General features: G+C 41.3%; 1 protein-coding gene across 3 annotated transcripts; it reads left to right on the forward strand.

The window, feature by feature from the left end:
• On the forward strand, nucleotides 1–22184 carry STEEP1 (STING1 ER exit protein 1). Of its 3 annotated transcripts, none has more exons than XM_087427166.1 (9): nucleotides 81–172; nucleotides 2153–2270; nucleotides 2856–2973; nucleotides 15488–15529; nucleotides 17271–17409; nucleotides 17948–18037; nucleotides 18773–18865; nucleotides 20085–20177; nucleotides 21770–22184. In XM_087427166.1, exons 3-8 carry the CDS (start codon nucleotides 2879–2881, stop codon nucleotides 20145–20147), a joined length of 522 nt encoding a protein of 173 aa, XP_087283292.1. In that variant the 5' UTR covers nucleotides 81–172; nucleotides 2153–2270; nucleotides 2856–2878; the 3' UTR covers nucleotides 20148–20177; nucleotides 21770–22184. The 3 variants fall into 3 exon arrangements, with proteins under 3 accessions (XP_087283290.1, XP_087283292.1, XP_087283291.1); XM_087427165.1 differs by having other exon boundaries at nucleotides 84–172; nucleotides 2150–2270; XM_087427164.1 differs by lacking the exon at nucleotides 2153–2270 and having other exon boundaries at nucleotides 1–172.
• The last annotated feature ends 662 nt before the right edge of the window (nucleotides 22185–22846 follow it).

Raw genomic sequence — 22846 nt, forward strand, 5'->3', positions numbered from 1 at the left:
CGCGACCCTTGATTTTGGCGTTGAGCTCGCAGGCTGCTCGTCTGAACTATGCCTAAAGTAGTGTCGCGGTCGGTAGTTTGCTCCGACACCCGGGACCGGGAGGAATATGATGATGGCGAGAAGCCCCTCCACGTCTACTACTGTTTGTGCGGCCAAATGGTCCTGGTGCTGGGTGAGTAGTCGGGAACTGCGGGGCGTCTGCGAGGAGCGAAGCTTCGCGTTCTCTTGGGCGAATTTCCTCTGGCTGTGGTCTGGGAGCCACGTTCAGTGAAGATTGGTGGGCTTTCCCTCTCCGTCAAAATCCTCCCTACGCATCTACGCCCGACTCTAGGGCAGCTTTTTTTGTTTTACCTTGTAACTATGTATCCAGACCTTCCGCAAAACGAACTTCCTCCTTCAGAAAAAATACACTGTATCTCCCTCTCATTCCACTCCGCCTCTAGAAACTTTGTGATCTTTCTGCTGGATACAAGGATGCTGTAATAGCTTTTATCTTAAGCGAAAATAAAACTCTTCCTTGAGCCTACATTCTCCTCTAGCTATAACTTCATTTCTTTGCCTCTTTTATAGCAAAACTTCTAAAAAGAGCTGCCTATATTGGCTGTCTCTGCATCCTCACTTCCCGTTCCTTCTTGACCTGACTTCAGGCAGGCTTCCCTTCTCTCCTCACCATCTAAACCATATTTGTCAAGATTATTGACTGAACATGTTCCCAGTTCCAGTGGTCAATTATCAATGCTCACTTTAATCCACCTCTCAGTGCCAGAGATGACCACTCCATCCTTCTTGAAACACTTTCATTTGCATCCAAGAGTCCACACTCTCCTGATTTTCCTCTTACCTCGATTTTGCCACTTCTCAGTGTCTGGCTCCTCTTTCTGTCGCAGACTTTTAGGCATTGCACGGCCCTAGGGCTCAGTTCCGTCACCTGTTCTCAGTCTGTACTCACTCCCTAGGTGATCTCAACCATTACCAAGCTTTAAATACCATCTATATGCTGATGACTCTCGAGGGTGTTCATCTTTAACCTACACCTCTCCTCAAACTCCAACTGCCTATTCAGCCTCTCCACTTGGATGTCTAATGGGCCTCTCAAAGAGATCATGTTCACAATTAACTTGACGACCCCCTACTCCCTGCTCTCTACCATTCTCCTCAGTCTGCCCTATCGAAGTCAGTGGTACCACTGTCAGTCAGTATCTCAGAATCATTCCTGACTTCTCCATCCAGTCCATCAACAAATTCTGCAGGTGCTTCCTTGAAAATCTATCCAGAATCTGATCCTTACCACCTCCATTTCTGCCACTCTAGTCCAGGCCACCAGCATCCCTCACCTGAATTGCCACAATAGTTTCTTGCTCTCCACTCTTTGCCCCCACTGGTCTATTCACCACACAGCAGCCAGAGTCTTGTTCCAAACCAGTGTTTTTCTATAACACCGAGAATAAAACCAAAGTCTCTACCAAGACCCTGTGTGATCAGACCCACAGCTACCTCTCAGACTTCGTCTCTTAACACTCTTCCCCGTGCTCACTGCGCTGAAGCTACAGTGGCCTTCTCGATTTTTCTCCATCATGTCAAAATGTTCCTGCCCCCAGAGCCTTTTGGATTGGCATTTCTTCTGCCTCAAACACTCTTCCCTTAGTGCTTCCTTATTTCATTCAGGACTCTGCTGAAATGTCGCTTCCTTAGAAAACTCTTCCCTGACTACCTTATCTAAAAGAGCACCCCTGTCACACTTTGTCCTCTTACCCTGCCTCATTTTTCTTGGGAGTACCTCTCACTATCTGAATCACTGTTCATCCTCTTAATATCCTAATTTTTTTATTAGCACTTATAATTGTCTAAGATCATATTAAATAATTATTATTTTTAAATTTTCTGCCTCCTCCACTAAACTGTAAACTTCATCAGGTCAGGGACTTTGTTTACTTTGTTCTTTGCCAAATCCCCAGCACGATGTTTGAACTGTGCCTGGTACATGGAGGGCCCATATTTATGGAGTAAGTGAATTCTCTTTTGATCACCTAGAGTTGGATTTGAATTCTTGTTCTGCTTCTTATGAAATGTGTGGCAGATCTCTTATGCTTCCCTTCCTAAGCCTCAATGTCCTCATGTTTAAACTAGGAATAATAAATGTCTCCCCCAGCAGGTCATTGTGAAGAGTAATGAGCTAATGTATGAACTGCCTGCTGTTCTCCAGCTCCCTCTCCACCTCCTCCATTAATCTCCAGTCACTCTGATCACTTGACTTCTCTGTGATCCTTTAGGTACTTAATTTGTATTATTTCAATTTGCCATCTGCTTTATAACTGTACCTAATTTATTTCCTGTATGTTTTTATTGTTCTTGGATTAAAATGCCTCTAAGTGGAATGGGTCATTTGCATACTATGTGTAGCATACCGCCCACCCTCTCTCTCCTTTTCTAAGCACATATCCACTTTCCCAACACCTTCCTTATAGGCGTCACAGGACACTGGATTGTCTCTTCTGATTCTAATGCATTATAACACGAACCAAGTGTACTACGATTACAGAAATGCTCATAGAAAACTTGAATTGCAGTGCTGGGAAGGACTTTTGAGATAATATAATCTACTCACTCTTCAGATAAGGAAAATGATCCCCAAAAGAGGAAGTGATTTGCCAAAGATCACCAGAGTAGTAAGGCTGGAACTAAAATCCAGGTCTCCTGACACCAAATCATTTTTAGTTGGAAAATTCAATAATAGGCTTCCATAAGCATAGTAATTATAGTAAAAATTACAGTGCTAAGGGCCCCACTGGAAACTTCTGATGGCCTCAGGTATTTTTCATTGGCTCTGGTGACCAAATCTTTCTCCATTCCTTCAGACTGTCAGTTAGAGAAATTGCCCATGAGGCCCCGGGATCGGTCCCGTGTGATTGATGCTGCCAAACATGCCCACAAGTTTTGTAACACAGAAGATGAGGAGACTATGTATCTTCGGAGGTAAGAGGTTGATGTTCTCTGTCTAGGATTTCTTTATTATATTGCGGTCTAGTTCTGAGGAATATAAAGACCCCAGCGAACAGGTCATCCATTTGGGCCCAATACTTTGACATTTGTGGTTGTTCTCTAACTTCTGTTAATACAGCAATATCTTTATTGTGCTTTGTTGAAATGTTGCTGAGGTGTGATTCTATTGCCATTTGATAGCTGTAGGATTTTTTTTTGTGAGTAGAGTGAGTTCATTCAACTTGTAATCTCTTGGAGCATACTATGGGCCAGGCACTGAGCTAGGAACTGGATCTGTAAAGGTGAATAAGTTACTGCCCTTACCATTAAAGAGCTCGTGGCTCAGTGAGGGAACAGGCTACCCATTGTGATATGATAAAATACTGGTGTGGTGAACAGAAGGCTATGGGAAGACAGATGGAAGTGGGTCATCCCGCCTGAATGATGGTCAGGAAAGGCACCAAGAGATGGTGACATTTGTGTTTGGCCTTGAACTAGGATTTCACCAAGTGGGTGAGGGGAATGAGGAGCGTGCCAGGTGGAGGGAATATGTAAGCATTAAAAGCATCAAGTATGGTGTGCTTGGGAAATTTGAATAGTCCTTTGTGGCTAGAGCCCAGGTTACTTTATGGGAAGGGGTTCATGCATCCTGGGGTGAGGACAGAGTAGAATGCTGAAATAGACAAGTTTGGACTTTATCTGTAGGCAATAGACTTCTCCTTTTTTTAAGCAGAGAAGTGACATGGTTAGATTTGTTTTAGATTTGGGTAATTCTTTTTTTTTTTTTTTTGTGAGGAAGATCAGCCCTGAGCTAACATCTGCCAATCCTCCTCTTTTTGCTGAGGAAGACTGGCCCTGGGCTAACATCCATGCCCATCTTCCTCCACTTTATATGGGACACCGCCACAGCATGGCTTGACAAGTGGTGCGTTGGTGCGCGCCCGGGATCCGAACCCGGGCCAGCAGTAGCAGAGCATGCGCACTTAACTGCTGTGCCACCAGGCCGGCCCCCCTCTGTTTTAGATTTGGGAGTACTTGGTATATATGGGTAATTGAAACCTGGGAAGGGGTAAAATTACATAGAGTGTGGAACAAGAAGAGAGGACTGAAGATACAATCCTGGGAAACATTGACGTTTAAAAAGCAGACAAGATCATTGGAACAGAACCAGGAGAACCTGGTGATGTGGAAAACAGGAGAGGAGAAAGTTTCAAGAAGTGTGTGTGGCGGGGGAGGTGGTCATCAACAGGTGCCAAATGCCGCAGAGAGGTCAATCCTAGGGAATTAAAAGTCCATCCATTCATTCAGCAAATATTTCGTTTATTGAGCTCCTACTACGTGCCAGGTACTGTCCTAGAAGCCTGGGATATACTAGTGTATTAGTTTGCTAGGGCTGCTATAACAAAGTACCACAGACTGGGTGGCTTAAACAACAGAACTTAATTGTCTCACAGTTCTGGAGGCTAGAAGTCTGAAATTAAGGTGTCGGTAGGGCCATGCTCCCTCTGAAGGCTCTAGGGGAGGATCCTTCCTTGCCCCTTCCTAGCTTCTGGTGTTTGCCGGCAATCCTTGGCATTTCTTGGCTTGTAGATGCAATCACTCTCGCCTCTGTCCGCACCATCATATGGCCTTCCCCCTGTGTCTCCATCTCTGTGTTTCTTCTCTTCTTATAAGGACATCAGTCATATTGGATTAAGGGCACATTCTACTCATCTCCATGACCTCATTTTTTTTTAATTTTTTAAATTTATTTATTTATTTATTTCCCCCAGAGCCCCAGTAGATAGTTGTAGGTCATAGCTGCACATCCTTCTAGTTGCTGTATGTGGGACGCGGCCTCAGCATGGCCAGAGAAGCAGTGCGTCGGTGCGCGCCCGGGATCTGAACCCTGGCCGCCAGCAGTGGAGTGCGCTCACTTAACCGCTAAGCCATGGGGCCGGCCCACCATGACCTCATCTTAACTAATTATATCTGCAACGACCCTCTTTTCAAATAAGGTCACATTCTGAGGTTCCCAGAAGCACATGACTTTTTAAGGGACATGCTCCAACCTAGTACAACCAGTAAACAAGTAAAGAACCCTGCCCTGATGGAGCTTATATTCTTACGTTGAACTGGAAAAAGGTACAGGCTGACATCTAGCTGTGTTTATTTAAGAAACCAAACTGTTATCAGCTCACACTAATGAAAAGAGTTAGAAACTGCTGCCAGGTGACATTCAGTAGCAAATCAGGCATCAAGCACCACTGTGACAACTGGGCTTCTAGAATTATGCAGTTGAAGAGAAAATTGGTTAGATACAAGATACAACACTGGTTCTTATGAAAACTTACAAAATTCACAAAGGAAGGCCCTTCAGGAAACATCGGGGAAGCACTCTGTTATGGTGTATAGGAAGGTTTAGAAATAATGTGCCCTATCTAAAGCTAATCCATTCTCTTGTACTTTTTCTCCTTTGATTAACCTTTATTTAGGTTTCTGGTTTTGAAAATTATCAACTTACTATCTTTAGGATCACTAAAATATTTATTTTATATTATTGTATATATTATATATACAATATGTATTATTGTATGTATACGTATGTACTATTATATATTACATACATTAAATGAACATATATTGTTCAGTTAATACAGAAAGTAAGCTAACAACACAACTAGGCCACAGGCTTCTATGGCACTCTAAGGCAGATGCCCCCACCTCTAGGCCAGAAAACTGGGTGGCCCTAACCTGAAGTAGAAACCCTGGAATCTAATTGGCCTGATCCTGGAAGTGAGCCAGCTTCAGGCCCAGCCTTAGTGCCGGGTATTGCCTAGGCCAGTGGCCTGGCCTTTGGCCAGATAGCTTTCTTGGGCCACAGAGTTCTTAGTTGACCAACAAGGCATGGTGAACTTCCCCTTTGGTTGACATAGCTCCTGCATTAATCATGAACAGTCTTTCCAAGGGCCCACTCTAGGGTGCTCCCCTGCTGGCCAGGGTAGAATTTCAGTCTGCTCTTACCCTTCCTCTTTAGCCAGCTGAGTGTAGCAGCACCAGTTACTGAAAATACAGCAGTCTGCCCAACACATGCCCTGGAGCCCATCACTTTCCACCTCCAAGTCTTCCATTCTAAAGTACCTCTCCTTTGACACTGTTGTTTCCCAGTACCCTCTTTCCCTCATCCACCACTCCCCCAGTTGTTACTCCAGTGGGTGCTTTTCTGTCCGTATCTTTGTTGACCATGTCTCCCTTGATGCTGTCTCCTCCCTTGATTTCTGTGAAGCTACTCTTGTGACTTTCCTTCTACTTCTTTGGCTTTCTCAGTCTTCTGGATTCTTCTTCTGCCTGCCCCTTAAATGTTGGTGTTCTCCAGGGATTTTGATTTTGACCTTGATTTTATCCCCTCTCTCTTTATACTCCCCTTGGACATTCTTACCACCTTTCTTGGCATCAGTTACACTTATATGCTGATGACTCACAAAATCTAGATCTGCCTACGTTTCTCTCCTGTGCCCAGAACTGTATATCTAACTGCCTATTCTACCTCTTCACCTGATGTTCCACCTCAGATCCAACAAGACTAAGGCCAAACTCATCATTTCTCTAATGTGGAAAATTCAGCAGATTGGTTTGCTCAGCACCACTTGAACACTCTTCTATTATACCCGCCTATATACTAGTGTCTATAAAGTTAGAGTACATGTTCCAGCTCCCCTCCAAAAAAAAAAAAACTCTAAGATTCTGAATATGACTTAGCTTTTGCCAAGTAAAAGGGATGGAAGTAGAAGTTGTTGGGTGGGGCTTCCAAGGAAAAGCCCTTTTGACTCTTCTATTCTTATTTCTTCCTGCATTTTGGAAAATGGACATGATAGGGGCTAGCCCGGTGGCGTAGCAGTTAAGTTCCCATGCTCTGCTTCAGCAGCCTGGGGTTCGCGGGTTTGGATCCCAGACACAGACCTACACACTGCTCATCAAGCCATGCTGTGGCAGCATCCCACATACAAAATAGAGGAAGATTGGCACAGATGTTAGCTCAGGGCAAAACTTCCTCAAGCAAAACGAGGAAGGTTGGCAACGGATGTTAGCTCAGGGCCAATCTTCCTCACCAAAAAAAAAAAAAAAAGGAAAGAAAAAGAAATGGATGTGATAATTGGAGCACCAGCTGCCATCCTGGGACTGGGAAGGAAAAGCCACAAGAACTGCAGAGCTTTTGCCATGCTATCCTTGGGTCTTAACCATGGCCAGGCACCATCTTCCCCTAGACTTCTTTTACATGAGAACAAGCTCTCATGTTGAAGCCACTGCAATCAAGTCTCTAACTGTCAGCCAAACACAATTCTTTTTCCTCCTTCTACGATGACACCACCATTCATGCAGTGGCCCAAAGCAGAAATCTGGAAGCCAGTCTTCATCTCATCCATGCCTGTCCCCACCATCCCCTACACACATCCAGTCACTCACCACGTACTGTCAATTCTACCTTCTAGTCTCTCTCGTGGCTGACTCCTTCTGTTCAGCCCTGCTACACTGCCATTGTTCTGGTACCCGACATCACTTGCTTGTGCTGTTGAAGTGGCCTCTTACCTGGTCTTTTGCCTCTAGTTTTGTTCTCCTCCAGTCTGTTGTCTACTGCCTGAATGATCTCAAATGCACATTATGTCAATCTCCTGCTTTCCATGACTCTTCATCACCTATAGCAGTGCCTTTCAAACATTTTTCGACAGTGAATCCTTTCTTTAAATTAAATTCTTACCAGAAATATAAATAAGCTTCTCTGATTGGGGAAGAATGGAGCCCAATCCATTAAGGACTCCTCCCCTTCCCCTATCCGATTTCATTTAAAAAATCCTGGTTAGCAGGATAAAATGCAAGCCTGAAGGCTCTGGCCTTGGCATACCTGTTCATCCTCATCTCCTGGTACTCCCCTGATTTTTTTTTTAAACAACAAACATTTATCAGCTCATGTAGTTTCTGTGGGTCAGGAATTCAAGAGCAGCTTAGCTGGGTGGTTCTGCTCTCTCGTGAGGCTGTGCTTAAGAGCTCCACCATGGGTGCAGTCATTTGAAGTCTTTTTTTTTTTTTTTTAATTTATTTATTTATTTTTTCCCCCAAAGCCCTAGTAGATAGTTGTATGTCATGGTTGCACATCCTTCCAGTTGCTGTATGTGGGACACGGCCTCAGCATGGCCAGAGAAGCGGCGCCTTGGTGCGCGCCCGGGATCCGAACCCGGGCCGCCAGCAGTGGAGCGCGCGCATCCAACCGCGAAGCCACGGGTCCGGCCCTGAAGTCTTGATTAGGGTGGGAGGTTCCACTTCCAAGGTGGCTCACTCACATGATTAGCAGCTGAGTGCTCACTGTTGGAGACAAGCCGCAGTTCCTCCCCACAAGGATCTTCCATAGGGCTGCTTGAGTATCCTTGTGACATGGCAGCTGGCTTCCCACAGCGTGAGTAATCCAAGAGAGAACAAGGCAGAAGCCACAATATCTTTTATGACCAAGACTCAGAAGTCACACACCATCATTTCTGCAGTGTCCTGTAAGTGTCACAGGTCAACCCTATTCATTGTGGGAGGGGACTGTACAAGGGTGTCAATAGCAGGGGGCAAGGATCCTTGGGGGCCATCTTAGAGGCTGGCTACCACAACCAGGGAGAATGTTTTCTTTTGTTTTTGACCTTCCCTATCTCACATATCCTGGAGATTAAGGGTAGGAAAGAAAACCAAGGTCAAGTAGTCCAAATATCTAGCTCATATTAATCACTGCTTTATAATCATAGCACTTAAAAGCCTTGTCTCATTTACAGTAGAGTCACAATATCTTAAGAAGATGAAGTTTTTGAGAGCAAGAACCCTACCTTATACTTCTGAAACCCTTAGGACATCTTGCCCAATTCTTGGCACATAGTTAGGAATAGATACATTTTTGTAAACTTGACAAAATCCCATTTCTCATTGGTGTTTGAAGATTAACTCATTGGGAAATATACAGCCCCCTTTATTTGATATTCTTGTGCTTTCAAAGCTTGGGCTTATGAGATTGCCTGACCTCAGGATTCTAGAAGTCAGTTGTATGGTGAATCTCTCCCTTCAGGCTGAGGTTGGATTTAGAGTCCTAATAGGAACTAGATGTGGGTACACAGAACTGAAAATATGGCTAGTGCCCCAGTCCAGTGATGTTAGTGACTTGGAGCACATTTGACATAAGCAATACTTGTAAGTGGAGAGGCAGAATGTTAAAGATGGTGGAGAGCACAGACTTTGGAGTTACACCCCAAGCAGCACCACTTTGTGACTTTGGGCAAGTCACCTAACCTTTTTGTGCCCCAGTTTCCTTATCCCTCAACTGTAAAAATAATAACCATGTGTTGTCAGGGAGCAGCTGGGAGTCTCCTCCAGTACCAGAAGGAGCATAAAGAGTTAGAATGACTTTGGAAGGCCCTTTGGCAATATCCAGTACAGCTAAAGATGTGCATAATGTATGTCTCAGCTATTCTACTCTTCAATGCACCCTTACGAAGTGATTCTCAACCCTGGCTGTGTCAGAACCATCTGGAAGAGTTTTTTAAAAAGTACCAATGCCTTAGCTCCACCCTCAGAGATTTAGTATTCTTAATTGAGATATAATTCATATAGCATAAAACTCACCATTTAAAAGTATACAATTCAGTGGTTTTAGTATATTCACAAGGTTGTGCAATCATCATCACTATCTAATTCCCAAACATTTTCACCACCCCCCAAATTAACCTTGTACCTATTAGCAGTCACTCCCCGTTTCCTTTTCCCCCAGCCCCTGGCAGCCACTAATCTACTTTCTGTCTCTATGGATTTGCATATTCTAGATATTGCATTAAATTGGAACCATAAATATGTAGCATTTTGTGTCTGGCATCTTTCATTTAGTATGTTTTCAAGGTTCATCCATGTTGTAGAAGGACTCAGTACTTTATTCCTTTTTATGGCTGAATAATATTCCATTGTATGGATGCACCACATTTTGTTTATCCATTCTTCAGTTGATGGACATTTGAGCTGTTTCCATTTTTTTACTGTTATGAGTAATACTGCTGTAAACCTTTGTGTACAAGTTTTTGTGTGAACGTGTTTTCAGTTCTCGTGGGTGTATACTTAAGAATTGCTGGGTCATATGGTAGCTCTATGTTTAACCTTTTGAGGAACTGGCAGAGTGTTTTCAAAAGTGGTTGCACCATTTTACATTCTTGCTGGTAATATATGAGGGTTCCAATTTCTCCGCATTCTTGCCAATAGTTGTTATTGTCTGTCTTTTTTATTATAGCTATCCTAGTGTGTGTGAAGTGGTGCCTCATTGTGGTTTTGATTTGCATTTCCCAGATGGCAAATGATGTTGAGCCTCTTTTCGTGTGCTCATTGGTCATTTGTGTATCTTCTTTGGATAAATGTCTATTTAAATTCTTTGCCCATTTTTTAATTGGAGTAATTGCCTTATTGTTGAGCTGTAAGAATTCTTTATATGTTATAGATAGTAGTCCCTTATCAGATACATAATTTGTAAATATTTTCTCTCATTCTTTGGGTTGCCTTTTTACTTTCTTGATGGTATTCCTGGAAGCACAGAAGTTTTTGACTTTAGTAAAGTCCCATTTATCTATTTTTTCTTTGATTGCTTGTGCTTTAGGTGTCGTATCTAAGGAACCATTGCCTAATCCAAAGTCTGGAAGATTTATGCCTATATTTTCTTCTAAGAGTTTTATAGTTTTAGTTCTTACATTTAAGTCTTTCATCCATTTTGAGTTAATGTTTGTATATGGTGTGAGGCAGGTATCTAAATTCATCATTTTGCATGTGGCTATCCAGTTGTCCCAGCACCATTTATTGAAAGACTATTCTTTCCCCATTGGGTGGTCTTGGCACCCTTGTCAGAATCAATTAACCATATATGTATGGGTTTATTGTGGACTCTCAGTTCTAGTCCATTGATCTATATGTCTATCCTTAGGCCAGTACCACCCTGTCTTGATTACTGTACCTTTGTAGTAAGTTTTGAAACTGGGAAGTGTGAATCCTCCAACTTTGTTCTTCTTTTTCAAGATTGCTTTTGCTATTCTGGATTCTTTGCAATTCCATGTGAATTTTAGGAGTAGCTTGTCAATTTCTGCAAAAAAGCCAGCTGGGGGCCTGGTGGCATAGCGGTTAAGTTCGTGTTTTCTGCTTTGGTGGCCCAGGGTTTTCCGGTTTGGATCCTGGGCGTGGACCTACTCACCGCACATCAAGCCATGCTGAGACGGAGTCCCACATAGAAGAACTAGAAGGACCTACAACTAGGATATACAACTACGTACTGGGGCTTTGGGGAGAAAAAAAGAGAAAGATTGGCAACAGATGTTAGCTCTGGGCCAATCTTCCTCCAAAAAAAAAAAGCCTTAAAAAAAACAGCTGGTATTTCGATAGGGATTATGTTGAAGCTGTAGATTCATTTAAGGAGTATTGCCATCTTAACAATATTAAGTCTTCAATCAATGAACATGAGATGTTGTTCCATTTATTTAGGCGTTCTTTTAATTTCTTTCAGCAGTGTTTTGTAGTTTTCAATGCACAAGTCTTGTACTTCTTTTGTTAAATTCCTAAATATTTTATTCTTTTTCATGATATTGTAACTGGACTTGTTTACTTAACTCTGTTTTTGGATTGTTCATTTCTAGTGTATAGGACTATCATTAATTTTTGTATATCGATCTTGTATCCTGCAGTCTTGCTAAAGTCATTTATTAGCTCTAATAGTTTTTTTGTGTGTGTGTGGATTCTTTAGGGTTTCCATATATAAGATCATGTCATCTGAAAATATAGTTTTACTTTTTCCTTTCAAATCTGGATGCCTTTTAATTCTTTTTCTTGCCTAATTGACCTAGCTAGAACTTTTAGTACAATGTTAAATAGAAGTGTTGAGAGTGAATATCCTTGTCTTGTTTCTGATCTTAGGGAGAAAGCTTTCAGTCTTTCACCATTAAGTGTGATGTTAGTTTATGTGGGTTAGCAGATGTGGATTTTTCATAGATGTCCTTTATCAGGTAGAGGAAGTTCCTTCTATTCCTAGTATATTGAAAGGGCTTTGAATTTTGTCAAATGCTTTTTATTGCATCTATTGAGATGATCGTGTGTTTTTTCTCTTTTATTCTATGATACGATGTATTGCATTGATTGATTTTTTTTTGTATATTGCACCAGTCTTGCATTCCTGGGATTAATTCCACTTGGTCATGTTGTATAATCATTTTTATATGCTGCTGGATTTGGTTTTCCAGTATTTTTTTGAGAGTTTTTGCCTATATATTCTTAAGCAATATTGATCTCGAGTTTGTCGTTGTTGTGATATCTTTGTCTGGTGTTGTTATCAGGGTAATACTGGCCTCATAGGATGAGTTGGGATGTTCCTTACTCTTTTGAAAAGTTGGTGAAGTATTGGTATTAATTCTTTCAACTTTTGGTAGCAGTCACCAGTGAAGCCACTGGTCCTGGTCTTTTCTTTGTGCAAAGTTTTTTGATTACTAATTCAATCTTTTTCCTTGTTATAGTCTATTCAGATTTTCTATTTCTTTTTGTTTGTTTGTTTGGTGAGGAAGATTGGCCCTGAGCTAACATCTATTGCCAGTTCTCCTCTTTTTGCTTGAGGAAGATTGTCCGTGAGCTAACAGCTGTGCCAGTCTTCCTCTATTTTGTATGTGGGACACTGCCACAGCACAGCTTGATGAGCGATGTGTAGGTCCACACCCGGGATCCGAACCCGTGAACCCTGGGCCGCTGAAGTGGAGTGTGCGAACTTAATCACTATGTCACCAGGCCAGCCCCCAGATTTTCTATTTCTTTTCCAGTGAGTTTTGGTAGTGTCATTCTGTTGTTCTAGGAATTTGTCTATTTCATCTAGGTTATTTAATGTGTTGGTATGCAATCGTTCGTAGTATAATCTTATAACTGTTTTTATGTGTGTAAGATTGGTAGCACTCCCTTGATTTTTTAGGTCCTAATAACATTAGACTATTTGTGATTCTCTGAATATGCTGTGCTGTTTTGCCTTTGCACGTAGTATTCCCTCTGCCTGAAATACCATTTTCTATCAGAACTGTTGGCTTGAACATCACCTCCTCATGAAGCCTTCCACGACTGCCTCAGACAGACTTGGTGCTTCCACCTCTGTGTTTCCATTACACTGTATACATTCCTCTGTTTAAGAACTTACCTCCATGGTTATAATTTTCCTCACTAAACTTAAATTCTTTTAAGAATTCATTCAGCCAATATTTATTACATGTCTACTTTGTTTCCAGTACTTTGCTCAGCTCTAGGGATAAAGTGGTGAGACAGACATGGTCTCTGCTGACCTCTGATCTCATGGACATTACAGTCTAGTGAGATGACAGAAAAATAAAGTAATTATGATTCTGGAAAGTCATATGAATGAAGCAAAGGGCTCATACAGAATCACATGAGGACCTCTTTGAAAAGCTGGTCAGGGAATGCCTCTGTGACTAGGTGATATTTGAACTGAGACCAAAAAAGACAAGAATGGGACAGCCTTGGCAAAGTTGTGAGAAGAGCATTCCAGGCAAAGAGAAGAGTGTGTGTGAAAGGTCAGAGGTGGGAAGGCACTTGTTTGTTCACAGTACAGAGAGAAGACAGGTGTGGCTAGTGCATAGTGAGGGAGGGGAGGGAATGTATGTGCTGAGGCAGGGGCCTAGTCAGTGCTAGGAAGGCCATGGTAGGGACTTTGAATTTTATTCTCGCTGTCTTGGAAAGCCACTCTTGCCTCTATTTCAAGAATGATTTGGAGTGAGAGAGTAGTGGAAGCAGATTCTAGAACAAGCAGTCAGGATTTTTATTTTAGATACGAATTTAGAATGGGGAAGACCTAACTAAGTATCACACACACAAACACGACTGATTTGACCACTTCAAAATCTAAAATTTTCACATGGGGGAAAAAGTCAAAGACAAATGTCAAGCTGGGGAAGAAATATTTGCAAGGCCCCTTAACATTTGCAAATCTCCTTAATATAAAATAAAAAGACATCTCATTAGATAAAGAGTCTGAACTGACAGTTTACAAAAAAAGAAAATACAAATGCCTATTAAATATATAAAAAGATGCCTATCTTCACTCTTTAAAAAAAGAAATGCCAATTATGAGATCACATTTTTCATGTGCCAAATTGGCAATAATGCATTTTAATAACATACTGTGTTGGCGAGACCATAGGGGAACTGGAACTCTCTCATTGGTGGTAGGAGTGTAAATTGGTCCAACTTCTCTAGAGAGTAATTTGGCAGTATCTATCAGAATTTAAAGTGGATACGCTTCTAGGAATTTATCCAACAGATAAAAGACATTTTGGTTCATCCATACAAAGGAATACAATGCAGCCCTTATACAAAATGAAGCAACTCCTTATCAATTGATTGGGAAGGATCACATATATATATATTTTAACCAAGATACATTTTTAAGTGAACAAAAAGTAGAGAACAGTGTTAAGTTATGCTTCATTTGTCTAAATAGGAAAAGAAAAAATACATATTTTCTTTATATACCAATAAGAATTCTTTGTATATGCACCAACTATCTCTGAGAGGAGCAGAAGAAACCAGAAACAGTATTTGCCTCTGGGGAAGAGAAAAGGGTGGATGGAGGATGAATGGGGAAGATATTGACTTTTCATTTTATACTCTTATGTATACTATGTGCATATATCACTTATTAAAAAAAATTAAACAAGGGGAGAGGAAGTGAGGAGACCCGTCAGAAAGCTGTGACAGCAGTCCAGGGAAGAGATTCTGGTGGCCTGGGCCAAGATGGTGGCAGGAAGGTGGAGAAAAGTGGACACTTTCAAGATCTGTTTTTGGAGATAAAACCGACAGGATTTGCTCATGAAGTAGGTGTGGGAGATGAGTGAGAGAGAAGAATCAGGATGAGTCCCAGGTTTCTGTTAAGCAACTGGAATGGTGGAAGAGTCTTGATCCCTGTGTTGTTTATCTAAGGCTGTGTGGGCTCTTGAGCTTGAATTCAACCTGGGGTTGACTTCAACCTATTCTACTTCCTAGCTCTATGACCTTGGGCCAATCATGTAATTGCTTTGTCCTTAGGAGCCCTCATCTGTAATATGGGAAGATAATCTGACCTACTTCACAGGGTTGTTGTAAGGATTAATGAGTTAATACATGTACACTTTAGAACAGCTCCTGGCACATAATACAAGCTATACAAGTGGTTGCCACTACTATTATTATTGTTGATGTTACTGTTATTACTGTGACCATAACTACTGCTGCTCCTCCTCCTCCATCAGGGAGATGCCTGACCCATGTAGGGGCTCAGTAAATGTTTGTGGAAGGAAAGAATGCTTTAAAATTAATACATATTGAAACTAACCAATTGATCTATGAAATGAAAACTTGGAAATGCCCTTTTAGCATTTGAAAGAAAAGAGATAATGAGGTTGGTAAGTTATGAGATTTGTTCATATCTTTTTTTTTTTAACTTCTGTTTTCTGCGCAGGCCTGAAGGCATTGAACGACAGTACAGGAAGAAGTGTGCAAAGTAAGTATTATCAATGTAGGTTTCTCTGAGCATAAGCAAGTAGAGGCAATAATGTGTTAGGAAAAGAATTATTTAGATACAATTCTCTGTTATGTCTTTATCCTTATAATCTCAACTGCCTTCAAACTTCAACTACACAAATACCAATATGCTCCTCGAAGACAATAGTCAACGTTACATCTCTGACCAGCTGGCCCTGTGCTAACATCTGTGCCAGTCTTCCTCTATTTTGTATGTGGGTCGCCACCACAGCATGGCTGACGAGTGGTATAGGTCTGCGCCCAGGATCCAAACATGCAAACTTGGGCTGCTGGAGTGGAGCATGCCGAACTTAACCATTATGCCACAGGGCCGGCCCCAACATAGTATAATTTTTTAAATTGAGCTGTAATTTATATAGAATAAAATTTTCCCTTCCTAAGTGTATAATTTGATGAGTCTTGACAGAAGCATACAGTCAAGTAACACCACCACTCCCATGATAAAGAACATTTCCAGTACCCCACTTGCCCTTTGCAGTCTGTCCCCTTCCTCACCCCTCCCCCCTGGCAATCACTGATCTGCCTTCTGTCACTATGGTTTTGCCTTTTCTAATATTTATTAAGTTCTCCACTCTGTGTTCTACTATGTATATATATTTTATGTTTGGTTTCTTAGCATAATGCTTTTGGGCTTCATCCAAGTTGTTATGTATCTCAATTGCTTGTTCCTCTTTGTTGCTGAATACTAGTCCATTGCACCACAGTTTGTTGAACCATTCACCCTGTGAAAGGCATTTGAGTTGTTTCCAGTTTGGGCTATTATAAATAAAGCTGCTAAACATTCTAGTATAAATCTTGGTGGGAACATGTGTTTTCTCTTGGAGTGGGATTGCTGGGTTATCTGGTCAATGTAACATTGTGTAATTTAATCCAGACCTATTTATAAAGCCTCTTATAGGACCACAGACCCAAGAACTTTAGAGAGCATTATTTAAAGCAGTATATATATTGCAATATATAAAGCAATATATATATTTCTAGCCTTAGCTTATTAATAGTGAGAATATTAAGCTATAGTAAATTTAATCTTGTTGATGTAACTATGGTTATGTCTTGGCTCTCAGAAGACTCAGACTGGGAGAATTAAAGCAGGGAAATGGCTAAGAAGGCATTTTACTTCACAGCCACACTGGATTAGTTAAATTAGTTTTATCACGTCTTATGGTCTACTTCATTTAGCTGAAAAAGTATAGTAAAAATGACCAACCAAAGAAATTATGGCGATTACCGCAGGGAGTAGTATGCGGAGCACTGCAGTGGAGTCTTTGCACTGCCTCTTGACACTGCAAAAACAAAACAACACAAAACTAGACAAAACCCCCCAACCAGTTACCCAGATGTCTGGGAAGAATGGCAGCAGTTTTAACTGGAAAGCAGTCAGTAGCAGGAGCCAGCGTTTCTCAAACTTGTCTAATGATAAGAATCACTTGGGATACTAAGTAAAAGGACAGATTCCCAGACCTCACCCCCGGATTTGCTGAATCAAGATCTTCTGGGGGGGCACCTTGCAATCTGATCAACAGTTTCAACAAGCACCCTCAGTGATTCTTATCAAGTAGTTTTGGGAAACACTGGGAGGAGCTAATCATTCGTTTGTGCCACAAACACAAATATGCCCAGAGTCCAAGCATGCTTTGCCAATCACTGTTTTGGGGATTTGGCTTCTGAGGCCTCCCGGAGGTTGACTCTGCTGTTCGCAGGTGTGGACTGCCACTCTTCTACCAGTCCCAGCCGAAGAATGCTCCCGTGACCTTCATTGTGGATGGAGCAGTAGTCAAGTTTGGCCAGGGTTTTGGGAAAACAAATATATATACTCAGAAACAAGAGCCTCCTAAGAAGGTAATTATCATTGAAGGAGACAGACTGGTTAACAGATTTAGCCCTAACTTTTAAAATAAGGTTATAGTACACGAGAAACTGCCTTTTATTGGATGCATTCTTTATTAAGAGAATGCCATTTTGTGTATAAGCAGATGTTACGGGATTGTAACGTCTATTATGTGTTCTTTTTTCTTTCCTACAGCTGCCCTATGAATAAAGTTAGAAATTGTATGGTTTTTATTCACATTTATTTCCTTTGAAATTTCTTCTTTTTGCAGCGTGAACAACTAAAAATAGAATGAATCAGGCTAATTTTTAAATATACTTTAAAAACTCTTGATGGAAAATGCTAGAAAAATATAATGCAAATGAAAACATTGGCACTTTTAGATAGGCCAGCCTGTCCCAAAGAGGTGGGTGTCCCGTCCAACAACCCCTCTCCTCCCCACTCCCCAGCACCCAGGCATGTCCACTCACACCGCCCCCCACACACAGACACACGGCTCACGGAGCCTTCTGTGCTGAACTAGACTGATTCCTCTTCCTGCGACTCCAGGTGATGATGACCAAACGGACCAAAGACATGGGCAAGTTCAGCTCTGTCACTGTGTCTACTATCGATGAAGAAGAAGAGGAGATTGAGGCTGTAAGTGCTTCTGCTCTCAAGGGGATTGGATTGGGGGGGGTGGGGGCCAAAAGGAAAGGGGACTTTAGAGCTAGAGTGTCCGAGTAGCAGAATAATTAGAAACTTTGCTTGTAGACCTTACTGTGCTAGTAAGAAACTGGCACCGGGCTAGTTCCTGTGTCCCTGGATCTCAGGGACATCTGTAAAATGAGGACCAGGGAGTTGGACTAGATCGGTGACTTTTTTCAAACTGTTTTTTGAGATGCCTTAGGGGGCAAATCCCTCATCCCTTTTCAGTTTAAAAACTATTGGACTCAGATGTTAGCTCAGGGCCGGTCTTCCTCAGCAAAAAGAGGAGGATTGGCATGGATGTTAGCTCAGGGCTGATCTTCCTCACACACAAAAAAAAGAAGTTAAAAAAAACAAAAAAAAAACCTATTGGACTCAACAATTTCAGGTCCCTTCCAGTCCAGCTCTGATGGTTTGTGAGTCTGTCCTTAGCAGTGGCAGCAATTACCTTTATGGTACTTCAGTATAATGATGTTTACAGAGAGGTGTTATCTGTTATTTTAAAAATGGTTTTGGTCAAAACCTGAACTCTCCTGGATTATTGAAAAGCTGAAGAGTTGAATGGGAACAGAGTCCTGCCATTTCAGTAATAATTTCGTAATCGAGTTGTATAAATTGCTACTTAAGGTCTCTGTTGTTACTCACTGATGAGACTGCTGGTTTAAGGGCGCTTCTTTGTTCCCTCAGAGGGAAGTTGCTGACTCGTATGCACAGAATGCCAAAGTTATTGAAAAACAGCTGGAGCGCAAAGGCATGAGCAAAAGGCGGCTGCAAGAGCTGGTGAGTAGCATGGGGTGGCAAGGTGCTAGGCTTGACTATTTGGGTTTCTTGGTGTGAAAGACCCTCCAGCAGTCAGGAAAATCCTGTAGGAGGTCTGTCGGGTTGCTGGTGTAGTTGGCTGCCAGGCATCAAACCCTGGGCTGTGATTGTTGTTATGCCCTGCTCTGGAGTAGTGACCACAGGATCCAGGCCCAAAATTATAGTACTTGTTAGCTAGCCCTAACTAGAATGGTATTTAAATCTGCTATTTGTGGTCCAAGGTCAGGAGTTAAACATTGGGGTTCAAGGCCGCTCTCGCAGGGTGTGATGGCATACGATAGTGCTACGTTGGCAGGACCAGGATTGGGGCTGGTCATTGCCTCTTAAAGCACTGGCACCACCACCAATTTCTACGTTATTCATGGGCTCATCATAGAGCATGCACATCTCTATATGATGGTGCCTATGTTTTTCTTTTCTTTATGATAATTTACTTATGATATTTCTTGAATATCAGACATCACTTCATTGGTGCCTCATCAAAAGGGATACCAGTCTATTCTAATGACTCTGGAGGATTTTTTTGCTGACAGAGGTGGTGGATCTTGGGAGCTACTTTACCTCGCCATAGTGGACTAGAGCAGGGCTCGTCAAATTTTCCGAGGTGAAGGAGCAGTGCTTTCTTTTTTTCTTTAAATTTCCAATTTGTCAAGAACAGATTTGTAATTTATAAAATGCAATAAAAAGAAATTTGCCTCAATTCTCCTTATTAAATTATTTTATTTTATTGTTACTCTGTCAAATTACTGTAAAAATTCCTAAATGCTTACTCTCAATTTTTGTGCATATCTTGCATGGTCCACAGAACTTTAAGTAGCACTGTTCTAGAACAGTGTTTTACTTCCTGTTCTGCCAAGAATAGGATACTGGTATGCCACGATATTGACTCCCTTGGCCCTTTAGGGGTCCTGGGGCTGTGGAATCCCTGTACTGATTGCCTTTGGCCACAGCCTTGTGTATTTACCCCATTTTGCCGTACAGATAATATCGTTTTCTGTGTGTGCCATAGCATCAGAAAGATTGGAAAACAATGGCTAGAGATTCATAACAATTTTAGAACCACTATTCTAGTTTGTATACTAAATAAGCATCAAGGAATAGGGTTTGTGCAGTTAGAATAAAGAAGGAAAATGAGAATTTTGTGTCATGTATCAGGACATATACTTTTCTTCCTCTCCAGGCTGAACTGGAAGCCAAGAAAGCGAAAATGAAGGGGACCTTGATCGACAACCAGTTCAAATGATCAGGACCTTTCTCTGAACCCAGACTGGAGGCAAGCATTTAGATCGAGAGGAAAAAGAACTTTTTTCTTGACTACATGGACTGGTCCCTACCTTTATGCCCTAGCAGAAGGCTTTACATTGCTTCCCATTGATTTTCCTACATTCAGTGAGGTCTTTGAGTCCATCTGACCTGCTTTCTAGAGATGGGTTTTTCTAAATCTTTCTGTATATAGGTCTTCTGTACTATTTTTTGTCCATTTGATGTAAACTTCTTCAGCTGTGTATAAACCCTATGAATAGATCAGTGCTTGAGTGTCTCTAGTTTCTAAAGTAGCTGTTGTTATTCCTTCTTCAAAGTTAATAAAATGTTTAAAGATTTTTGAAAAAAATATTATCATGTGTCATAGAAAAAAGCACCCTGAATTATATTTAAAGTTACAGCAAGTCAGATCCTTTTAAGTGACTCTGTCTTTATCCTTAGACTAGCAGGTATTGGCTATGGTTTGAATCTCTCTACTGTCAGAGAAAATTCATAAAAAGCCAGAATCTGCATAAAGCTTCCTTCAAATATTAAAGCTGTAGGTGAGCCAGTCAGGTAGCTCAGATCTGAATGCAAATGGGGTCTCGATAAGCAACCCCAGGGAGGTGTCATCCTCTCAAGCAGCTGAGAGTGCTGCTTCATGTGTGGACGCATGGCAAGGAGACAGTATAGAGTAAGAAATGAGACTGAGGTAAACAAAAGTATCTGTTGGGTATCTTTTATTTCACATTTGCTATTTGTGGGGGAGTGTTATATGTAAATATTTAGTGTCACGCTGCTGCAGTGATATCAATATGCAGTGTTTGCATCCATGTTTTTATCTCTTCAGTTGTATGACAAGGTATTGGGGCAGGAAGAGTGTTTCAGCCTCCTTGTATTATCTACAGCAGGTTGTACTTAGTAGGTGCCCAAGGTGTGTATGTGAGGTGCTGTTGGGAAATAGAGCGTTTTTCTTTGTTTTTTTCCCCTGATTTCTCTGTTTGGAAGGAAAAGTAGGTTGGAGTGGGGGTAGATGTGAGCTAGCAAGCTGGGAGAAAGAGGGGTGGGGGTCCTGGGAAAGCCTGGAGTGGGGCTGTGTTACCATCTTCCCAGTTATTCTCCTGCATCCAGTGAAGTCTTTGCAACTGAGTCTTCCTCTCCACCTCGTTTCCTGTCCTCATTCAGAGAAATAATTAGGCATCATGTGGATAACCAACCATAACCTCCTCACAGTTCCTTGACCTCAACTCCAAGCAATGGCCTTTACCTTCACTCCACTTTAGCCACAAATTCCCCTGACCACAGCCTGGATGTCATCTCCGCCACCTCTGAAATCCAATGTTCTATTCCCCAACCACAACCTCCTATCGTAGCTACTTTCATACTCTCACTTCCACTAAACCTGTTTTGTTTTGTTTTTAGATTTGAAGGGTGATTATTTTATTAGTAGTAAGAATCAAAAATAGTAGTAGTAATAATGATACTAATACTAGCTACTTTTTATTAAGTACTTACTATGTGTCAGGTGCCATGAGCAGCACTATACCTGTAAGTATTATCTTACTCTACACCAGACGGTAATCCTATGAAATAGGTTTAACTATTGTCATTCTCATTTTACAGATGAGTACTCTGAAGCTCCGAGAGTTTAATAAGTTTCCCAAGATCCCATAACCAGTAAGTGATGAAGCCAGAAATATGACTGTAGAACTATGCTGAACTGCTTCTCCTGTGGGATTTTAAAAAATATATTATTGAGAACAGATTGCAATTTCATTTTGAGAAATCAACTGAAGTGCAATGTCGACACTTGCCTAGAGGATTCCCTGAAGCAAATGTGTGGTTACCTGTCTACATATTTTCTGAAATATCTGTCCTTAAATACTAATCCTAAACCGTTTCAACATCTGGTTCAAATTATGCATTTTGCTTAATCTTTAAGACTGCAAATTGTTATGTTGTTAGCACCAAGCAAGCATGTGCTCTTCATTATGTTTTATTCTTTCATTGAAATAATTATTAAACTAACATGACATAGTGTCTGTATTCTGTTTATTTACTTATGGTATTTCAGCAGCAAATACAGTGTTTTAATGTTAGTAGAAAGAGCCATATTGAAATTTTGGAAAGTCTTATTCTATTTTTTTATTTTTGCAAATTATCAACTGATAAAATAATAAAATGTAAAATGTTTCTGGTGGAATAATTGATGACATTTGGAAGTGTAATTTTATTGTTTAGGAGAAATTGAAAAGCTTTTTATTTAATTTTTTTTAAATTTTATTTATTTTTTCCCCCAAAGCCCCAGTAGATAGTTGTATGTCATAGCTGCACATCCTTCTAGTTGCTGTATGTGGGACGCGGCCTCAGCATGGCCAGAGAAGCGGTGCGTTGGTGCGCGCCCGGGGTCCGAACCCGGGCCGCCAGCAGCGGAGCGTGCGCACTTAACCACTAAGCCACCAGGCCAGCCCATGAAAAGCTTTTTAAATATTAGCTTGTGTTGACCATTTTAGGATCCTTGCCACTGTGGACCACCTCTTTTTCTTAAGGAAAAATCTTCCCTTTTTTTGTTTCTTTGATGTTTTATTCCACTTCTTCTTCACCTGACTCCTCCTCTTTTCACTCATTTTTAACAAAGCACAGTCCATTATACTTGAGGTTTTAGTATTTTATATTCCTCCAGGAAAACAAGAAGCATCA

This window comes from Ceratotherium simum, chromosome X (assembly GCF_057802395.1).
Source record: "Ceratotherium simum simum isolate JZ-2026a chromosome X, ASM5780239v1, whole genome shotgun sequence".
NCBI classification, from domain to species: Eukaryota; Metazoa; Chordata; class Mammalia; order Perissodactyla; family Rhinocerotidae; genus Ceratotherium; species Ceratotherium simum.

Coding starts and splice junctions, on each gene's coding strand:
- STEEP1 (XM_087427164.1), top strand. CDS start 49: ATGCCTAAAGTAGTGTCGCGGTCGGTAGTTTGCTCCGACACCCGGGAC. Junction 17,410..17,947: donor AACAAGAGCCTCCTAAGAAG/GTAATTATCATT, acceptor CTGCGACTCCAG/GTGATGATGACCAAACGGAC. Junction 18,038..18,772: donor AAGAAGAGGAGATTGAGGCT/GTAAGTGCTTCT, acceptor TTGTTCCCTCAG/AGGGAAGTTGCTGACTCGTA.